The 15237-nt window shown below is 43.9% G+C and overlaps 1 protein-coding gene across 1 annotated transcript in view; it reads right to left on the bottom strand.

Annotated features, from left to right (window-relative positions):
* Positions 1-14712, bottom strand: part of Fyttd1 (forty-two-three domain containing 1) — a 34703-nt gene extending 19991 nt beyond the window's left edge. The window contains exons 1-2 of the mRNA XM_013019422.1: positions 14519-14712; positions 4006-4134 (exon numbers count right to left, since the gene is read on the bottom strand). Coding sequence (XP_012874876.1) covers positions 4006-4134; positions 14519-14621 — 232 coding nt within the window. The 5' untranslated portion in view covers positions 14622-14712. The remainder of the gene's footprint in view (positions 1-4005; positions 4135-14518) is intronic.
* Positions 14713-15237: the final 525 nt, after the last annotated feature.

Below are 15237 nucleotides of genomic sequence, written 5' to 3'. Positions count from 1 at the left end.
AAAACAGAAAAAGGATAAAAAAAAGTTAAGGCCATATCAGTCGCTATAGTAACACTCAAACATACCATGATAAAGAACTAGCAGATAAATAAAGAAATTTGAAAATATTCCAAAAGAATGAATAAAGGCCAGGCACCAGTGGTTCATATCTTTAATCCTAGAGATTCAGGAGCCTAAAATTTGAGAATAGTGGTTCAGAACCAGCACAAAGAGATAAATCTGAGACTCTTACATTGAATTAACCAGCAAAATGCACCAGGTGTAAGTACATCCCAGGTGTAAATACACCAGACTTAAATGAAAAAGCTAAGCAAGAGCTCAAGGTCCTGAGTTTAATCTCCAGTGCCAGCATAAAAATGAATAACGAAGAGAAATCCACTATTATAGGATAGTGTCAAAATCAAATGAGATTGAAGAGAAAGTCTCATTAACAGGAATAAAACTAATTAAAGTGAGAGAGTACAGAGCAGACCATCCTTTAATGCTGATAATTTGTAAGAGTACATTGTTCCAGTACACATCTTTCTACTGTTTCTCTTGCCTACGAGACTAACTGAAATGAAAATACAAAAACCTTATCTTTCTTTTGAATCTCTAATTCCTTCTATGAATTTCTTCACACATAAATCATTTGTTTCTATCATTTCAGGAGCCTGTAAGAGGTAATTAAAGTCATGAGGCTTGAGTCGTCACAATTAGGATTGGCACCCTTTTAAAAGAGAGCTCTGGACTTTTCTGACACCCTCATCTAGACTTAAAGCCTCTAGAACTGAAAAATAAAACTTCGTAAGTTTACAAACCGCTTAATCTGCAGTACTTTTTTTTTTAACAGAAGCTTGAACTGACTTAAGGTACTGCTGCACTCAGTCTATTTTAATTAACACATGTAGATGCAAGGAAAATAAATGACAATAACAGAATGAGGGTGAAAATAGGTCTGGCACGGAGGACCTACTGAGTCTGAGAGAGTCTCTAGAAGAGTCCAGTTAATTTTCTTGAAACCACTGTTATTCAGTACTGTACCACTGAAGGACTTTTGGTTGTTTCTACAAAAGCTTACTGAGTATCTAAATCGTATTTCAAACATGGAATTCAAAGTCTTATTTATACAACAATCAAAAGTCATACTGACTATGGGCCAAAGGCTTTTTTTCCTCTGTCACACTTGGTCTCTCAACTGAAACATTCTCACTAACATTACAATGTAGAAATATAAACTATTCCTAGTCAATATGAGCTTAAGACAACTCTCAATCTATCTGCATATTCAGTAGCAGTGGCAGCTGTTCTATTTTAAACTGTCACATGAGCAGACAACATAACTAAGTGCAAACTCAATCTTCAGGGATCCTAAGCTACCTCAAGGCTCAGATCATAAATTCCATAAAAGGAAAGTTTATCTGACCTTTTGTGGACATTATTTTTTCACCTTATCCATTAAACCAACCCTGGTCTTAACACAAAGTTCTTATTTGATATTCTATAATACTATCTAACTTTCTGTTGTTGCAGTTGTCAAATTCTATTTTTTTCTATCTTATTTTTTGCTATTAGTAATTAATTTCTACTTAAAAATAAAGAAGAAGAAGAAATCCAAGCTGGATGTGCATGGCTCATGCCTGTAATCCTAGCTACTCAGTAGGCTGAGATCTGAGGATTGCAACTTGAAGCCAGCCCAGGCAGAAAGTCCCCGTGAGACTCTTACTTCCAATTAAACACTCAAAAGACAGACGTGGCACTGTGGCTCATGTGGAAGAACATGCCTTGAGCACAAAGAGGCTCAGGGAGAGTGTCCTGTCCCTGAGTTCAAGCCCTAAGACTGGCAAAATTAGTGAACAGTATTTCTAGCTTCTATGGACTAGAAAGTTATTTCAAAACAAAATATATATGAAATGGTTTATAAAATAGTATGTTGAACATTTATTAGAAACATTTAAATCTAAATCAACAGTATTACACACTCATTTGATACGGCTAAATAGCTGACAAGAAATTTATTAGCTAGGTTCAGTTATCCAAAAGTTATTAAAGAATACAATTTTTATAGTCTAGTTTCATTTATGGATATATTTAAGGACATGCTGGCATTAGCTGTTAAAATATAAAATTATTTTCAACTGAAGATATGTTTTTCAACATCAAAATGAACAGAGCTGTGCACCAGTGGCTCCCACCTGTAATCCTAGCTACTCAGGAGGCTGAGATCTGAGAATCATGGTTCAAAGCCAGCCAGGACAGGAAAGTCCATGAGATTCTGATCTCCAATTAAGCACCAGAAAACTGGAAGTGGTGCTATAGTTCATGTGGTAGAGCACTTGCCTTGAGCTGAAGAGCTCAAGGATAGGGCCCAGGCCCAGAGTTCAAGCCCCACAACCAACAACAAAAAAAAAGAACTGAGAAGTTTGCCAAAGAGTTTTCTCTATATGTAATCATGATTTAGTTGTTTTTTTTTCCTTAATTTGAAAAAAGGTTTATTTTTGAACTACGGGTATTACTTGAAGAGCAAGAGCCCAAGTTCAAGCTCCAGAACTACAAAAAAAAACAAAAAAAAATCTAAAATGCCGAGACAATTGCTAAAAAAAAAAAACAAACCACTTAATCATATATAATAGTATTCAGTTACTACCTATAATCCATTTTAGAACCACATTATAAATAAATAAAAACCTCCAGATTCGCCCAATTAATATGTATTATCTAAAACATTCACTTTGAAATATGACCTTTGGAATATTTAACAAATCCTAAACCAAGCACTGATATCTCATGCCTGTAATCATAGCTACCCAAAAGGCTGAGATTTGAGGCTTACGATTCAAAGCCAGCCTGACTAGAAAACTCTAGGAGACTCTTATCTCAAATTATCCAGCAAAAAGCTGAAAGTGGAATATGATCCAAGTGGTAGAGTTCTAGCTTGGAGCAAAAAAGCAAACAGGAGCATGAGGCCCTGAGTTCAAGCTTAGAGCCAGCACAAAATTTAAAATGTTTTAAAAGTTAAAAAAAAATCTTAAAAGGTTTTAGATAATAACATGAAGAGTCTGAAGGTAATCCTCTATGCAGAAAAGCAGTATCCATGTACAAAGAGTTCTCTTTTAGAAAAGGAAGTCTGTGGGGTTGGTAAAGTGCTAGCCAAAGAGTGAAAGCAAGAACTGGACTCCGACTTAAAAAAAAAAAAAAAAAGGAGATGCCAGGCACTGGTGGTGGCTCATGCCTGTAAACCCTAGCTATACAAGAGACTGCAATCTGAGGATCAGGATTCAAAGCCAGCATGGGCAGGAAAGGCCATGAGACTCTTATTTCCAATAAACCACTAGAAAACCGGAAGTGGCGCTGTGGAGCCACTCTCCTTGAGCTGAATAGCACGCAGGGACAGAGCCCAAGCCCAGAGTTCAAGCCCCACAACCAACCAAAAAAAAAAAAAAAAGGACATTTGCTTCTAATAAATAGCACTGTATCCAACAACAAAATAAATTGTCTTATGAGGTAGTATGATCTTTCACTTAACATATTAAGTTGGAATTAGTTATGCATAGACAGTTAAAGAGATAGATATCATGATATGAAAAATACCATAAAGGGCTGGGAAGGTGGCTCAGTGGTAGAGAGCTTGCCTTGCATGCCTGAGGCCCTGGGTTCGATTCCTCAGCACCACATGAGAAAAAAGAAAAAAGCCAGAAGCGCTGGCCTTGAGCTGAAGAGCTGAGGGACAGCGCCCAGGCCCAGAGTTCAGGCCCCACGACAGGACCCCCGCCCCCCAAAAAAGAAAAATACCATGAAATTCTAAACCCTAAAGATAATTCAGGCTATTGACAAATGGATATCAGCAAAAATCACATATTTAAGAAAACAATTTTTGCCAGGTTTTAAGAACTAAATAAAAATCTGAGAAAATATTAATCACAAAGAATACTAATGTATTTTCCCCATTTATAGCATATACTAAACCTATTAGATTATAAAACCATAAATAAGAGCATTTTACTAAAGTTTATTTTCAAAACTTACCAGAATTCTGTTGGATTCCCCACCGTAATCTCATCTTGAATTGCCGAGTACCACTTTGCTGGAGTCTTCTATTTAGTCTTGGAAAATTCTGCTTCTTTCCTTCCTTTCGATTCAATTTGATAATGTCATCTACAAAGGAGTAAACACCATAATAATCACTTTCACTTAGTGTCTATTGCTCACACCCATTTTATTTTTTTATTTTTATTTATTTAGTTTATTTTTGTCAGTTGTGAGGCTTGAACTCTGGGCCTGGACACTGTCCCTCAGCTCTTCAGCTCAAGGCAAGCGCTCTACCACTTGCGCTATAGCGCCACTTGCTCACACTCATTTTAACTTAATGACTCTATTGCTCACACTCAGGGCCCTCAAGATATAGCACATGCTGACTCCTTCCTCAGCCTCCAGCATGCAGGGATTTACAGGTATGCCCCATCAAACCTGGCTTCTTTTCTCTATTAAAAGCATTTCCATAGAAAATAAGAAGATAAAGCTTCTGTCAGCCATTTCCTTTGCAATAACCAGTAGGGCCCGGATAATCAGCGGGGCCCAATAGCGTGGCCCCATGGTCCAACCTGCTAGAGGGGGCAGGGCATCAAGGTGAGCCTCACAGCTCCACAGACGGGCATGGGAGAAGAGCAGGGCTTTGAGAGGCTGCCATCACATCAGCGCCCCACAGAGTACTGCAGGAGGAGCATGCCATGCCCTGGGAAGAGGTGGGGAATGCCACCAAAAGGGGGTGGGGTGTGCTATTGGAGGGGGTGGGGCATCGAGCATGGTGAGGTGCAGATTGGGATTGGAGAGGGGACAGCTTGGGGGAGGAGCATGAATGGTGGTTTGGAACCATAAGTGGGGGAGGATGCAGCCTATCTGGGTAATATACAGGCTGTGTGCTAGAGGCCAGGAGGGAGTAGGAGGAAAACTGGAGGACAGTCCGGAAGGAGGAGAGAGGAGTCCAGAGGACACATGGACTCCCGAGGAGAGGGTGTCCGGAGGAGACTGGGGGTCCTAAGGAAAACAGAGGAAGGAGAGGAGTAGGAGTGGAGGGAGAGATGGCAGGAGGGGAAAGCTTGCCCGGGTAGGGCAGGCCTGTGGAGGACACAGCAAGCCTCGGGAGGTCATCTGGGGCTTCTCGAGGACACCATTTGGAGCTTCCTCAAGAAGCCATTTCGGGTCTCCTTCAGAGTTCATTTGGGGTCTCCAAGAGGGGCATTTAGGACTTCCTCTGGAGGTCATTTGGGTCCTCTTCGAGGGGCCATTTGGGACCTCTTCCAGAGGTCATTTGGGGCCTTCCTCTAGAGAGGCCTGTGGAGAGACACCTCCCGGAGCAGAGCATGGCAGGGTCTGTGGAGAGTGGAGAGGCCGAGAAAAGGAAAAGCCTTCCTCTTTGGAGCTTTGCAGACTGACCAATAAAGGTTGGGGGGTCAGGACTGACTAGGGGAGGTTTGGAGGCTTGGCGGTTGAGGCTGCTCTTGGTTCTGGGTATCTAGCCCAGGACAAGATAGTCTTAAGACCCCTTTCTGGCGTAAATAGTGTAAATAAACGTCTACTTTTCACTGTCTGTGCCTCAATGGATGTCTTGCTCTCTGTAGGTCATAAGTTTTGGAGGCCCCAGTGAGATCATCCACCTGGATGGCATCAGGCCTTGGCCCCCGGGAAAACCCCCTTGTAGGTGAATATCTCAGCCATCAGGTGTTTCCCGAGGACCAACATCGACAAGAGTCATTATGGAACCCTTCTAGGGGTGAGTCTGGGCAAGCTTGTCAGCCTGTTTTTAGGACCTCCTTAAAAGGTCATCTAGGTCTTTCTTTTTTCTTTTGGTCGGTCGTGGGGCTTGAACTCTGGGCCTGGGTGCTGTCCCTCAGCTCTTCAGCTCAAGGCAAGCGCTCTACCACTTAAGCTACAGCTTAAGTTTTTTTGGTTTTTTTGGAGATAGGAAGGAGTCTCACGGTCTCTCCTGCCCGGGCTGGCTTTGAACCAAGATTCTCAGATCTCAGCCTCCTGAGTAGCTAGGATTACAGGCGTGAGCCACCAGCGCCCGGCATCTAGGGCTTTCTTGAGGAGCCATCTGAGACCTCCTCTGGAGGTCACTGGAGGCTTCTTCAAGACCGCATCTGAGACCTCCTCCAGAAGTCACCTGGGAGATGTGGGACATGTGGTTAAGAGTCTGTGGCTAAGCCGGGCACTGGTGGTTCACGCCTGTAATCCTAGCTACTCAGGAGGCTGAGATCTGAGGATCATGGTTCAAAGCCAGCCCGGGCAGGAGAGACCGTGAGACTCCTATCTCCAATAAACCACCAGAAAACCGGAAGTGGCGCTGTAGCTCAAGTGGTAGAGCGCTCGCCTTGAGCTGAAGAGCTGAGGGACAGCGCCCAGGCCCAGAGTTCAAGCCCCACGACCGACCAAAAAAAAAAAAAAAAGAGTCTGTGGCTATTTGTGTGTGTTTGCTGATAATTCTATCTGTGTCTTGTATACACCTCTGCTTACTCCTTTTTTCTAGGATAGGAGAACAATGTCCTAAAGTTCTCATAAGTGAAACTGTAACTGAAAAATCTTCTCCCCAGTGTTACAGGATCCCTTAGAAGAAGACCCACCAGTGTACGCTCTCTCCTATTCTGTGCCAGCAGCACCTCCGATGTTAAGTCCCCCCCATACTAGAAGTGGTTCCTTGTACCAGCCTAAGGTGGTACAAGGTGGTACAGTCCCCTTATTACCCTTGAGAGGGGCTCATGGGGGAGACAATGGGCAAGTCCCCTTTCTAGTGTATGTTCCCTTTACAACTAGTGACCTGCATAACTGGAAACAGCAAAATCCGTCCTTTTCTGAAAAACACGAGGGGCTCATCTCTTTACTAGAGATGGTATTTTTTACACACCAGCCCACCTGGGATTACTGTCAGAAACTTTTACAGGTGCTTTTCACCTGGGAGGAAAAGGAGCGAATTCGGCACAGTGCCTTGAAGGTGGTCCTTGGACCAGATGGTTCCCCCACTGATGACCCAGTCCGTTTGGAGCGAGTCCCCAGACACGCCCAAGCTGGGACTACAGCAGAGATGGAGGTAAGGAGGCACTTACCAATTATCATCAGACTCTGTTAGCAGGGATACGGACAGTGGCTAGGAAACCAACTAATTTATCTAAGGTGAGATTGTACAGCTCCCCAGTGAGTCCCCTGCTGCTTTTCTAGAACATCTCTTGGAGGCCTATTGGACCTACATGCCTATAGATCTGATGCCCCAGAGAATCGAGCCCTAAATGTGGCCTTCGTTACCCAGTCGGCCCAGAAGAAAGCTTCAAAAGTTAGAAGGTTTTGAGGGAAAGGTGTTATCTAAGTTGGTAACAGTTGCCCAGCAGGTGTTTAATAACAGAGATACCCTGGAAGAAAAACAGTCAAAGAAGAAGGTTCCAGTTTTGGTAGCAGCACCAGGACAGGGATCAAGAAACTCTTGGCGAAGACAGTATAATTCGTTTGCAAATGGCAGAAGGGAACCTCTAGGACTACATCAGTGTGCTTATTGCAAGCAAAATGGACACTGGAAAAAGGAATGTCCAAAGAGGAGAAAGATGGAAAATGATAGGTTAAGTAAGCACGTTAGTAACCTAGAAACTGTGTTCAACAAAAAATGTGGTGACACTGGCTTGAAAAAGAGTCTGAAACTCCAGCATGTGCCAGTCAGAACCCACAAAGAGGTTAAAAGTGCATCGAACAACACACTGGAGAAAACTAAGAATGATTGGACGTGAAGAAAAGAAACTTGTAAGAGTCAAACATGAAAACAAAATCCTCAAAATGAATCTAGAATCCAAGTACATCAGCCTGGGTGAACATGAGGCAAAGCTGGGGGCCAAAGGTCAGAGGCTGAAGGTGGCACAAGATGCCAGTGATGCCATTCTTGCTGACTACAAGCAAGGCCAGGAGGAGATCCTGATGCTGCACGCAGAAATCAAGGCCCAGAAAGGGCAGTTTGCGGAGCAGACACAGAAGTGCTGTATCAGAGAAGAAGCAGCCAAGAAAAGTGAACAGGAAAACATCATGCTCAAGAAAGAGATTGTTAGCTGGGCGCCGGTGGCTCACACCTGTAATCCTAGCTACTCAGGAGGCTGAGATCTGAAGATCACGGTTCAAAGCCAGCCCGGGCAGGAAAGTCCATGAGACTCTTATCTCCAATAAACCACTAGAAAACCAGAAGTGGCACTGTGGCTCAAGCGGCAGAGCGCTCCCCTTGAGCTGAAGAGTGCAGGGACAGCGCCCAAGCCAAGTTCAAGCCCCACAACCAACCAAAAAAAAAAAAGGAAGAGAGATTTTTACTCTTCAGAAAGAGTTAAAGGACACACATGCTCTGATGGGAAATGCTAGGGAAATGGAAAGAGCATTAGGCAGAAAAACAGAAGAGCTAAACAGTTGAAAGACCTGTCACAAAAATACACTGAAGTGAAAAATGAGAAAGAGAAGCTACTAGAGGAAAAAGCCAAACAGACTGCCAAGATCCTCACCATAACTGTAATGCTGCATGTCCCAATGGAATAGGTGGAGGTGCGGAAAAAACCCTCCCACTGTCTGTGCCTCGATGAATTGTCTCGCTCTCCATAGGTCATAAGTCCCTCAGTGTTCTAAAGAAAAGTTTCTGTAAGAAAAGTTAAAATAGCCAAAGCAGATCAACCAACTAATGAGACTTCTACCAGCTACAGCATTTTCCCCTAGTAAATATGAAAAACCTTATTTTCAAAAATAATTATTATATGCTTATTTTACATAATCATAGAAGTACCCCTCTCTTTAAAAAAGATAACCACCTTTTAGTAAAACAATTGGTACAGACTTAAGACATGACTCAAGTGGTAGAACTTCAGCTGTAAGCAAAAAAGCCAGGTGAGAACACAAGATCCAGAGTTCAAACTCTAGTAACAGCACAACAACAAAAAACCATTCTGAACACATGGTTCAATTAGTAGAGTGCTGGCCAACAAAGCCCTAAGTTCAAACCTACTACCTGCAAAAAGTAATAACCCATTAAAAAAAAACAACTGGAAAAAAACACTGGGGGCATGGCTCAGCAGTTCAAGTTCCAGTACCACCAAATTTTTTGTTATTTTGTTATTTTTGTTGGTCATGAGGGCTGGACTCTGGGCCTGGGCACTGTCCCTCAGCTCTTCAGTTCAAGGATAGCACCCTACCACTTGAGCCATAGCCCTACTTCCAGCTTATTTTTTTCTGCTTATGTGGTGCTGAGGAATTGAACCCAGGGCCTAATGCATACGAGGCAAGCACTCTACCACTGAGCAAACTTCCCAGCCTCATCACCAGAAAAATTTTAAAAAGGCAAATAAAAACCAAATTTCTAAATTCACCTGAATTCATTAAGGATTTATTGTGGGTATGCTTTGCACAATAAATGCTGTGTAAGACTGAGCCATCCTAGAAATAAAAATATAACATAGTCCCTGTTCTTGGTAAGTTTAAAATTATTGTGGAAAACAGATATGCATGGCAAAGCTGGACACGGGTGGCTCATGCCTGTAATCCTAGCTACTCAGGAGGCTGAGATCTGAAGATCATGGTTCAAAGACAGCCCAGGCAGGAAAGTCCGTGACACTCTTATCTCCAATAAACCACTCAGAAAACCAGAAATGGCCCAGCACTCTCGTGGTAGAGCGCTAGCCTTGAGCTGAAGGACAGCATTCAGGCCCAGAGTTCAAGCCCTATGAGAGACAAAAAAAAATATGCATGGCCAACACAAAAATAAACACGTACCATAATAATAGAACACTAAAAACTACTTGTCCCCTAGCAAAGTTGTTCTTTTCTATTCTTATCTCTATGCTTATCTCTGTAATTTTGTAAGCCTCTTTTCTAAAAACACTTCCTAAAAAAATCATACACATCACACTGTGTTGATATTGCAAGAGAATATGAAGATGAGAAAACTAAACATACTCCAGGTTCATATTTTTATCCGCTAAAGATTAGTTAAGGCCAACAATACTCTTTTTAAGAATATTCAGGGCTGGGAAGGTGGCTCAGTTCTAGAGCGCTTGCTTTGCATGCATGAGGCCCTGGGTTCAATTCCTCAGCACCATATAAGCAAAAAGAAAAAAGCTGGAAGTAGCGCTGTGGCTCAAGTGGTAGAACACTAGCCTTGAGCTGAAGAGCTGAGGGACAGCGCCCAGGCCTAGAGTTCAGGCCCTACAACCAGACCCCCCCCCCAAAAAAATATCCAAACTCCCCCTATAAAATTAACTCAAATATTAATGCTGATGATTGATAAAGCAAACCAGAGAAATTGCAAGTCAACAATTTCCTAACAAAATTTAACTTCTATCATTCTTCTAAATTGTCTTAAGCACAAATAATTTATGTCAATATAATTCGTCTGTTTTTTAAAGCTGGGCACTGGTGGCTGTATTACTAACTACTCAGGAGGCTAGGATGACAGGGTACAAAGCCAAAGTCCTTGATACTCCATCTTCAAAATAACTCCATCTTCAAAATGACCTCCAGTCGTGTTTTGAGCAAGTAAGCTAAGCGTACTCAAGGCCCTGAATTCAAGTCCCTGTACCAACATAAAAATAAGTAAAATATAAATAAAGAGCTGGCCATGGTTGTACATGCCTATAATCTCAGCATATACTTAGAAAGATGAGGGCAGGAAGAACAAAATTTGGAGCCAGCCTGGCAACAAGTGAAATTCTGTCTCAATAAACAAGGGAAAACGGGCGCCGGTGGCTCACACCTGTAATCCTAGATACTCAGGAAGCTGAGATCTGAGGATCGAGGTTCAAAGCCAGCCTGGGCAGGAAAGTCTGTGAGACTCTTATCTCCAATAAACCACTAGAAACCAGAAGTGGCACTGTGGCTTAAGTGGTAGAGCGCTTGCCTTGAGCTGGAGAGCTGAGGGATAGCGCCCAAGCCCAGAGTTCAAGCCCCATGACTGACCAAAAAAAAAAAAAAAATAAACAAGGGAGAAACAAAGGGTAAACAAATGCAGTAGTGGTATTCAGTAGACATTATGTTGAAAATGAACTATACAACTTATATAAGTGGAGACAAGAAGGAAAAATTGGGAGAGAGTGAGGAAAGGGGTGACATTGTTTAAAAAGAAATGTACTTAAAAAAAAAATCAGTGCTGGGAAGGTGGCTTAGTGGTAGAGTGCTCACCTAGCATGCATGAAGGCCTGGGTTCGATTCCTCAGTACCACATGACACAGAAAAAGCCAGAAGTGGTGCTGTGGCTCACGTAGTAGAGTGCTAACCTTGAACACTGAGAAGCTCAGGGATAGTGCCCAGGCCCTGAGGTAAGCCCCAAGACTGGCAAAAAAATAAATAAATAAGTTTTGGGGCTTGACCTCAGGGCCTGGGCACTGTCCCTGAGCTCTTTTGCTCAAAGCTAGCATACTACCACTTTGAGCCACAGCTCTACTTCTGGTTTTCTACTGGTTAATTGGAGGTAAGACTCTGATATACTTTTTCGGATCTCAGACTCCTAAGTAGCTAGGGCTACAGGCATAAATCACCAGCACCTGAACAAGAAATGTATTCCTTACTTATGTAACTATAACCCCTCTGTATATCACCTTTATAATAATAGAAAAAATTAAGGAAGTACCACTGTGGCTCAAAATGGTACAGCATTAGCTGAGCAAAAGAGCTCAGAGATAGTGCCTAGGTCCCGAGTTCAAGCTCCAGGACCAATCAAAAAAAAAAAAAATAAGAAGCTAGGTGCTGGTGGTTTACATCTATAATCCTGGCTACTCAAGAGGCTGAGAACTGAGGATTGGGGTTCAAAACCAGCCTGGGTGCAAAGTCCATGAGACTCTTACCTCCAATTAACCACCAAAACCTGGAAATGGTACAGTGGCTCAACCTGGTAGAGTGCTAGCCTTGAGCAAAAAAACTCAGGACAGTGCCCAGGCCCTGAATTCAAGCCCCATGACCAACCAAAAAAAAAATTAAAAAACAACAAGGTACTGAAGGCCTAGTTCATGTGGTAAAGGACCAGCCTTTGAGTGAAAGCATCAGACCCTGAGTTTAAGTCTCAGTGGGGAGGGGAGCTAAACAAAAAAAAGAGAAGGAGAAAGAGGAGGAGGGACAACAACGGTAATAATAATAACCCAAAGAGAAATAATGTAAATACAGGAAAAGTTTGTTTTGGTTCATGATTTCAAAGGTTTCAGTCCATGGTCAGTTGGACTAATCTGTCTTTATGAGTCTGTGGTAAGGCAGAGCATCATGATGGAAGGGTATGGGAGAGGAAACTACTCACCACAGAACAGCCAGGAAGCAGAGGAAGAGAGGAAAGAGAGGGGACAAGATCTATCTTTGAAAGGAACACTCCCATGACCTACTTCCTCCAAGAATTGATGGTTAGTAGGCATTATTTTGATGTATATCCAATTAATTCTAAGAATAATCCTATGAAAAAAAGTATTATCCTAATGCTCATTTTCAAATTAAGAAACTGAGCCATGATAAGCCCAGCTATTAATGAACTTGGGAGATATTCTACACGAATATATAAATACATTAAAACTAGTAGAGCCACAATTTATAACAAAACCCAGAAAAATCAGGTTCTAAAACCCACAGAGCTGATAAGATGAAATATTCACAAAGCATAAAGCATAACAGCTGTCCAAAAAAGAATATCTCTATCTCTTATCTCTGTAAGAAAAGTATCTGACAGACTGCTTCCTATTCTTGGGGCAGAAAAAAAAAAAAGATCAAACTATCTTAGCTCTCTACAGCACTTCATTTCTACCTCAAAGAGAATTATCCTTCAGTTTTCTTCACTTAAACATCCTAATTACCTAAAAGCAAAATACATACAAAAGACCTAGGAGCCTAAGAAATGTATTGGTTATGAAAATATATGGGTGGGGTGATGCTAGCCTGTGGTCCCACCTTCTCAGGGAAGTGGAATAGGAGGATTGGGGTTCCAGGTCAGTCCAGGCAAAGAAAGTTAGAGACCCTATCTAAAAAGTAAACTCAAAAGCTCAAAGCAAAAGGACTGGGGCATGGTTCCAGTAGTAGTAGTATGCTGGAGGCCCAGAGTTCAATTCCCAGGGCAAAACAAGAACAAAACATGCTTAACACTTCCCTACATCTATAGCTGGGGGCCAAACGGGAATCTTGACTCCACCATTTATCAGCTGCATGATTTTTTTGAACTTTTTTTTAAATTTTTTGTCTCAGATTTTGGTAAAATGAGGATAACAATGTGTGTGTGAAAATAATTCCCAGTGCTTGTGTACTAGGTACTGTTCAAAGCAGTTTGCATATGCCTAATTCAATACTCCACAGCAAATCTGTGAGGGATATAAACACTTGTTAAAGTCTCATTCTTACAAAAGCAGCATTGACAATTTAACTGTGTGACTCTGGATTCCAAGATGTTTATCACTAGGGGAGGAGGGGGAGGCATTATGAAGATAAAGAGGATTAACATGTAAAATGTTTGATTCAGTGCCTGACAGGTAGTAACTATTCAATAAAAATTAATTGTTATATGATTTCTTGGCTTACGCTCAAGATTTCCCCATTTCTTTGGAGCTTTGCAATATTATCCTCGAAAAGGTAACGCCTCTGAATCCCCTAGTTAGACATTTACTTTCCAAATAGCCGAAAAGCCGCAAAGAGAAGGGGCAGGCATACTGCTACATCCAATACCCTGACTTGACTTTCCACAAAAAACAACTGCTTTTGGACCAGCTAAGGCAAACACTGCGTCTAGTGCCTAGGTAGTGTTAGATCAGACAATTACACAGAATCAAAGATCCTCCAGCTTCTTATACAACCCGTATGAAACCACTGCACCCTTCTTTAAATGTGCTGGTGGGACCCCGGGCTGTACCAGGCCCCTCTGCGAGCCATGTAAATCCTACATCCCTCCCTCGGCTTTTGCCGCTTTCCTACCTCCCGTCTAAAGAGCTAACTTTGAGGCTGGGTTGGGGGAAGAGTGTGCTTTTCTAGACGCCGCCTAATAAAGCGCGGATGCGGTCCGGGCCTGATGTTTTCTTTCTGACAGACGCTCTTGGCCGGCGTCCCCAGGGGTTCTCTAGGGAGGCCCGCATAGGTCTGGGCCCAGGAACGCCCCGCAAGCCCCGGGATAACCCCTGGCGCAACCGATCGCGCTCCGGAGACCTTCCTTCAGGAAGAAGGGCTAGTCCAACCAGCTCTCCCGCACGGGATAACGCCCAGGGTGAACCCGCTCCAGGGAACCCGGCGGAGTTTCCTTTACAAAGAGCCAGTGGTAGCGCCCCTCTGGGGAAGAGCAGGCCCCACGCCCGTCCACGCTCCGGATCCCACGGCCCCACACCGCGCGTCCACCACAGACGCGGCCTCCGCGGAGGAGTACCCGCGCCCCGCCTGCCCCCGCAAATCCCCCACACACTTGGTTCCGCCCACCCGCCGCGAAACTCACTTGGCAACTGCGGCCAACCGCCCCCTGCCCCCGCCAACCGCGCCACTTGGTTCCATCCGCACACACGCTCCAACTCCGTCCAACTCGTCCTCTTACCCAAAGACATATCTATTTTGTCCAGGTTTTCATTGCTGCGGGCTTTCGGCGGCGGTGACTGGGTTGTCGCGGCTCCCACTAACCGGGTTCCGAACCGGTTCATGGCTGTAAACGTCGCGCAGGAACGGGCAGCAGGGAAGGCCGGAGTCAGAGGCCTGCCACCTCCCACTCACGCACGCAGACTGGCCGCACTGCCGAGCACGCACGCGCAGTGACGGCGTCCTTGCCCTCCCACCCGGCTGCGGGCGGGGCGAGGAGGGGCGGGGCGGAGGGCTACCGAGACGAGCCGAAGGCCAGAGAGGCCCAGGCGGACCACTGCTTCTCCTGGCCCTGGCTGGCGGGTCTCCGAGCAGCACTGAATCAGCTGGTCCGGGCGCCCAGCCAGGACACTGGTGCAGCTGTTCGCTGACTTTCGGCTAGACCCTGAGCACCTCAATAACACAGGTCTTAAAATGACAGCTGGAGGGTGAACAGTAGACACTGTAGAAAATGAACTGTGCAACTTGTGGGCAGGGACGGGAGGTGGAAACTAGGGGAAACACCAGGGAAGGGGTGACATTGTCCAAAAAGAAATGTACTCATTACCTGACGCATAAGTAACCCCTCTATACAACACATTAGTAATAACAATAAAATCATATTTTTAAAAAATGACAGCTTGATCCTCTGTGGGCCTCGGGTCCCTCCTCCTGCACCAAAACCTTCTCGGCTCCGGTGCA

This window comes from Dipodomys ordii, unplaced genomic scaffold (genome assembly GCF_000151885.1).
Source record: "Dipodomys ordii isolate 6190 unplaced genomic scaffold, Dord_2.0 Scaffold45, whole genome shotgun sequence".
In the NCBI taxonomy this organism is placed as follows: domain Eukaryota; kingdom Metazoa; phylum Chordata; class Mammalia; order Rodentia; family Heteromyidae; genus Dipodomys; species Dipodomys ordii.
The sequence above is the reverse complement of the archived record's forward strand: the minus strand, read 5'-3'. Positions and strand labels throughout refer to the sequence as shown.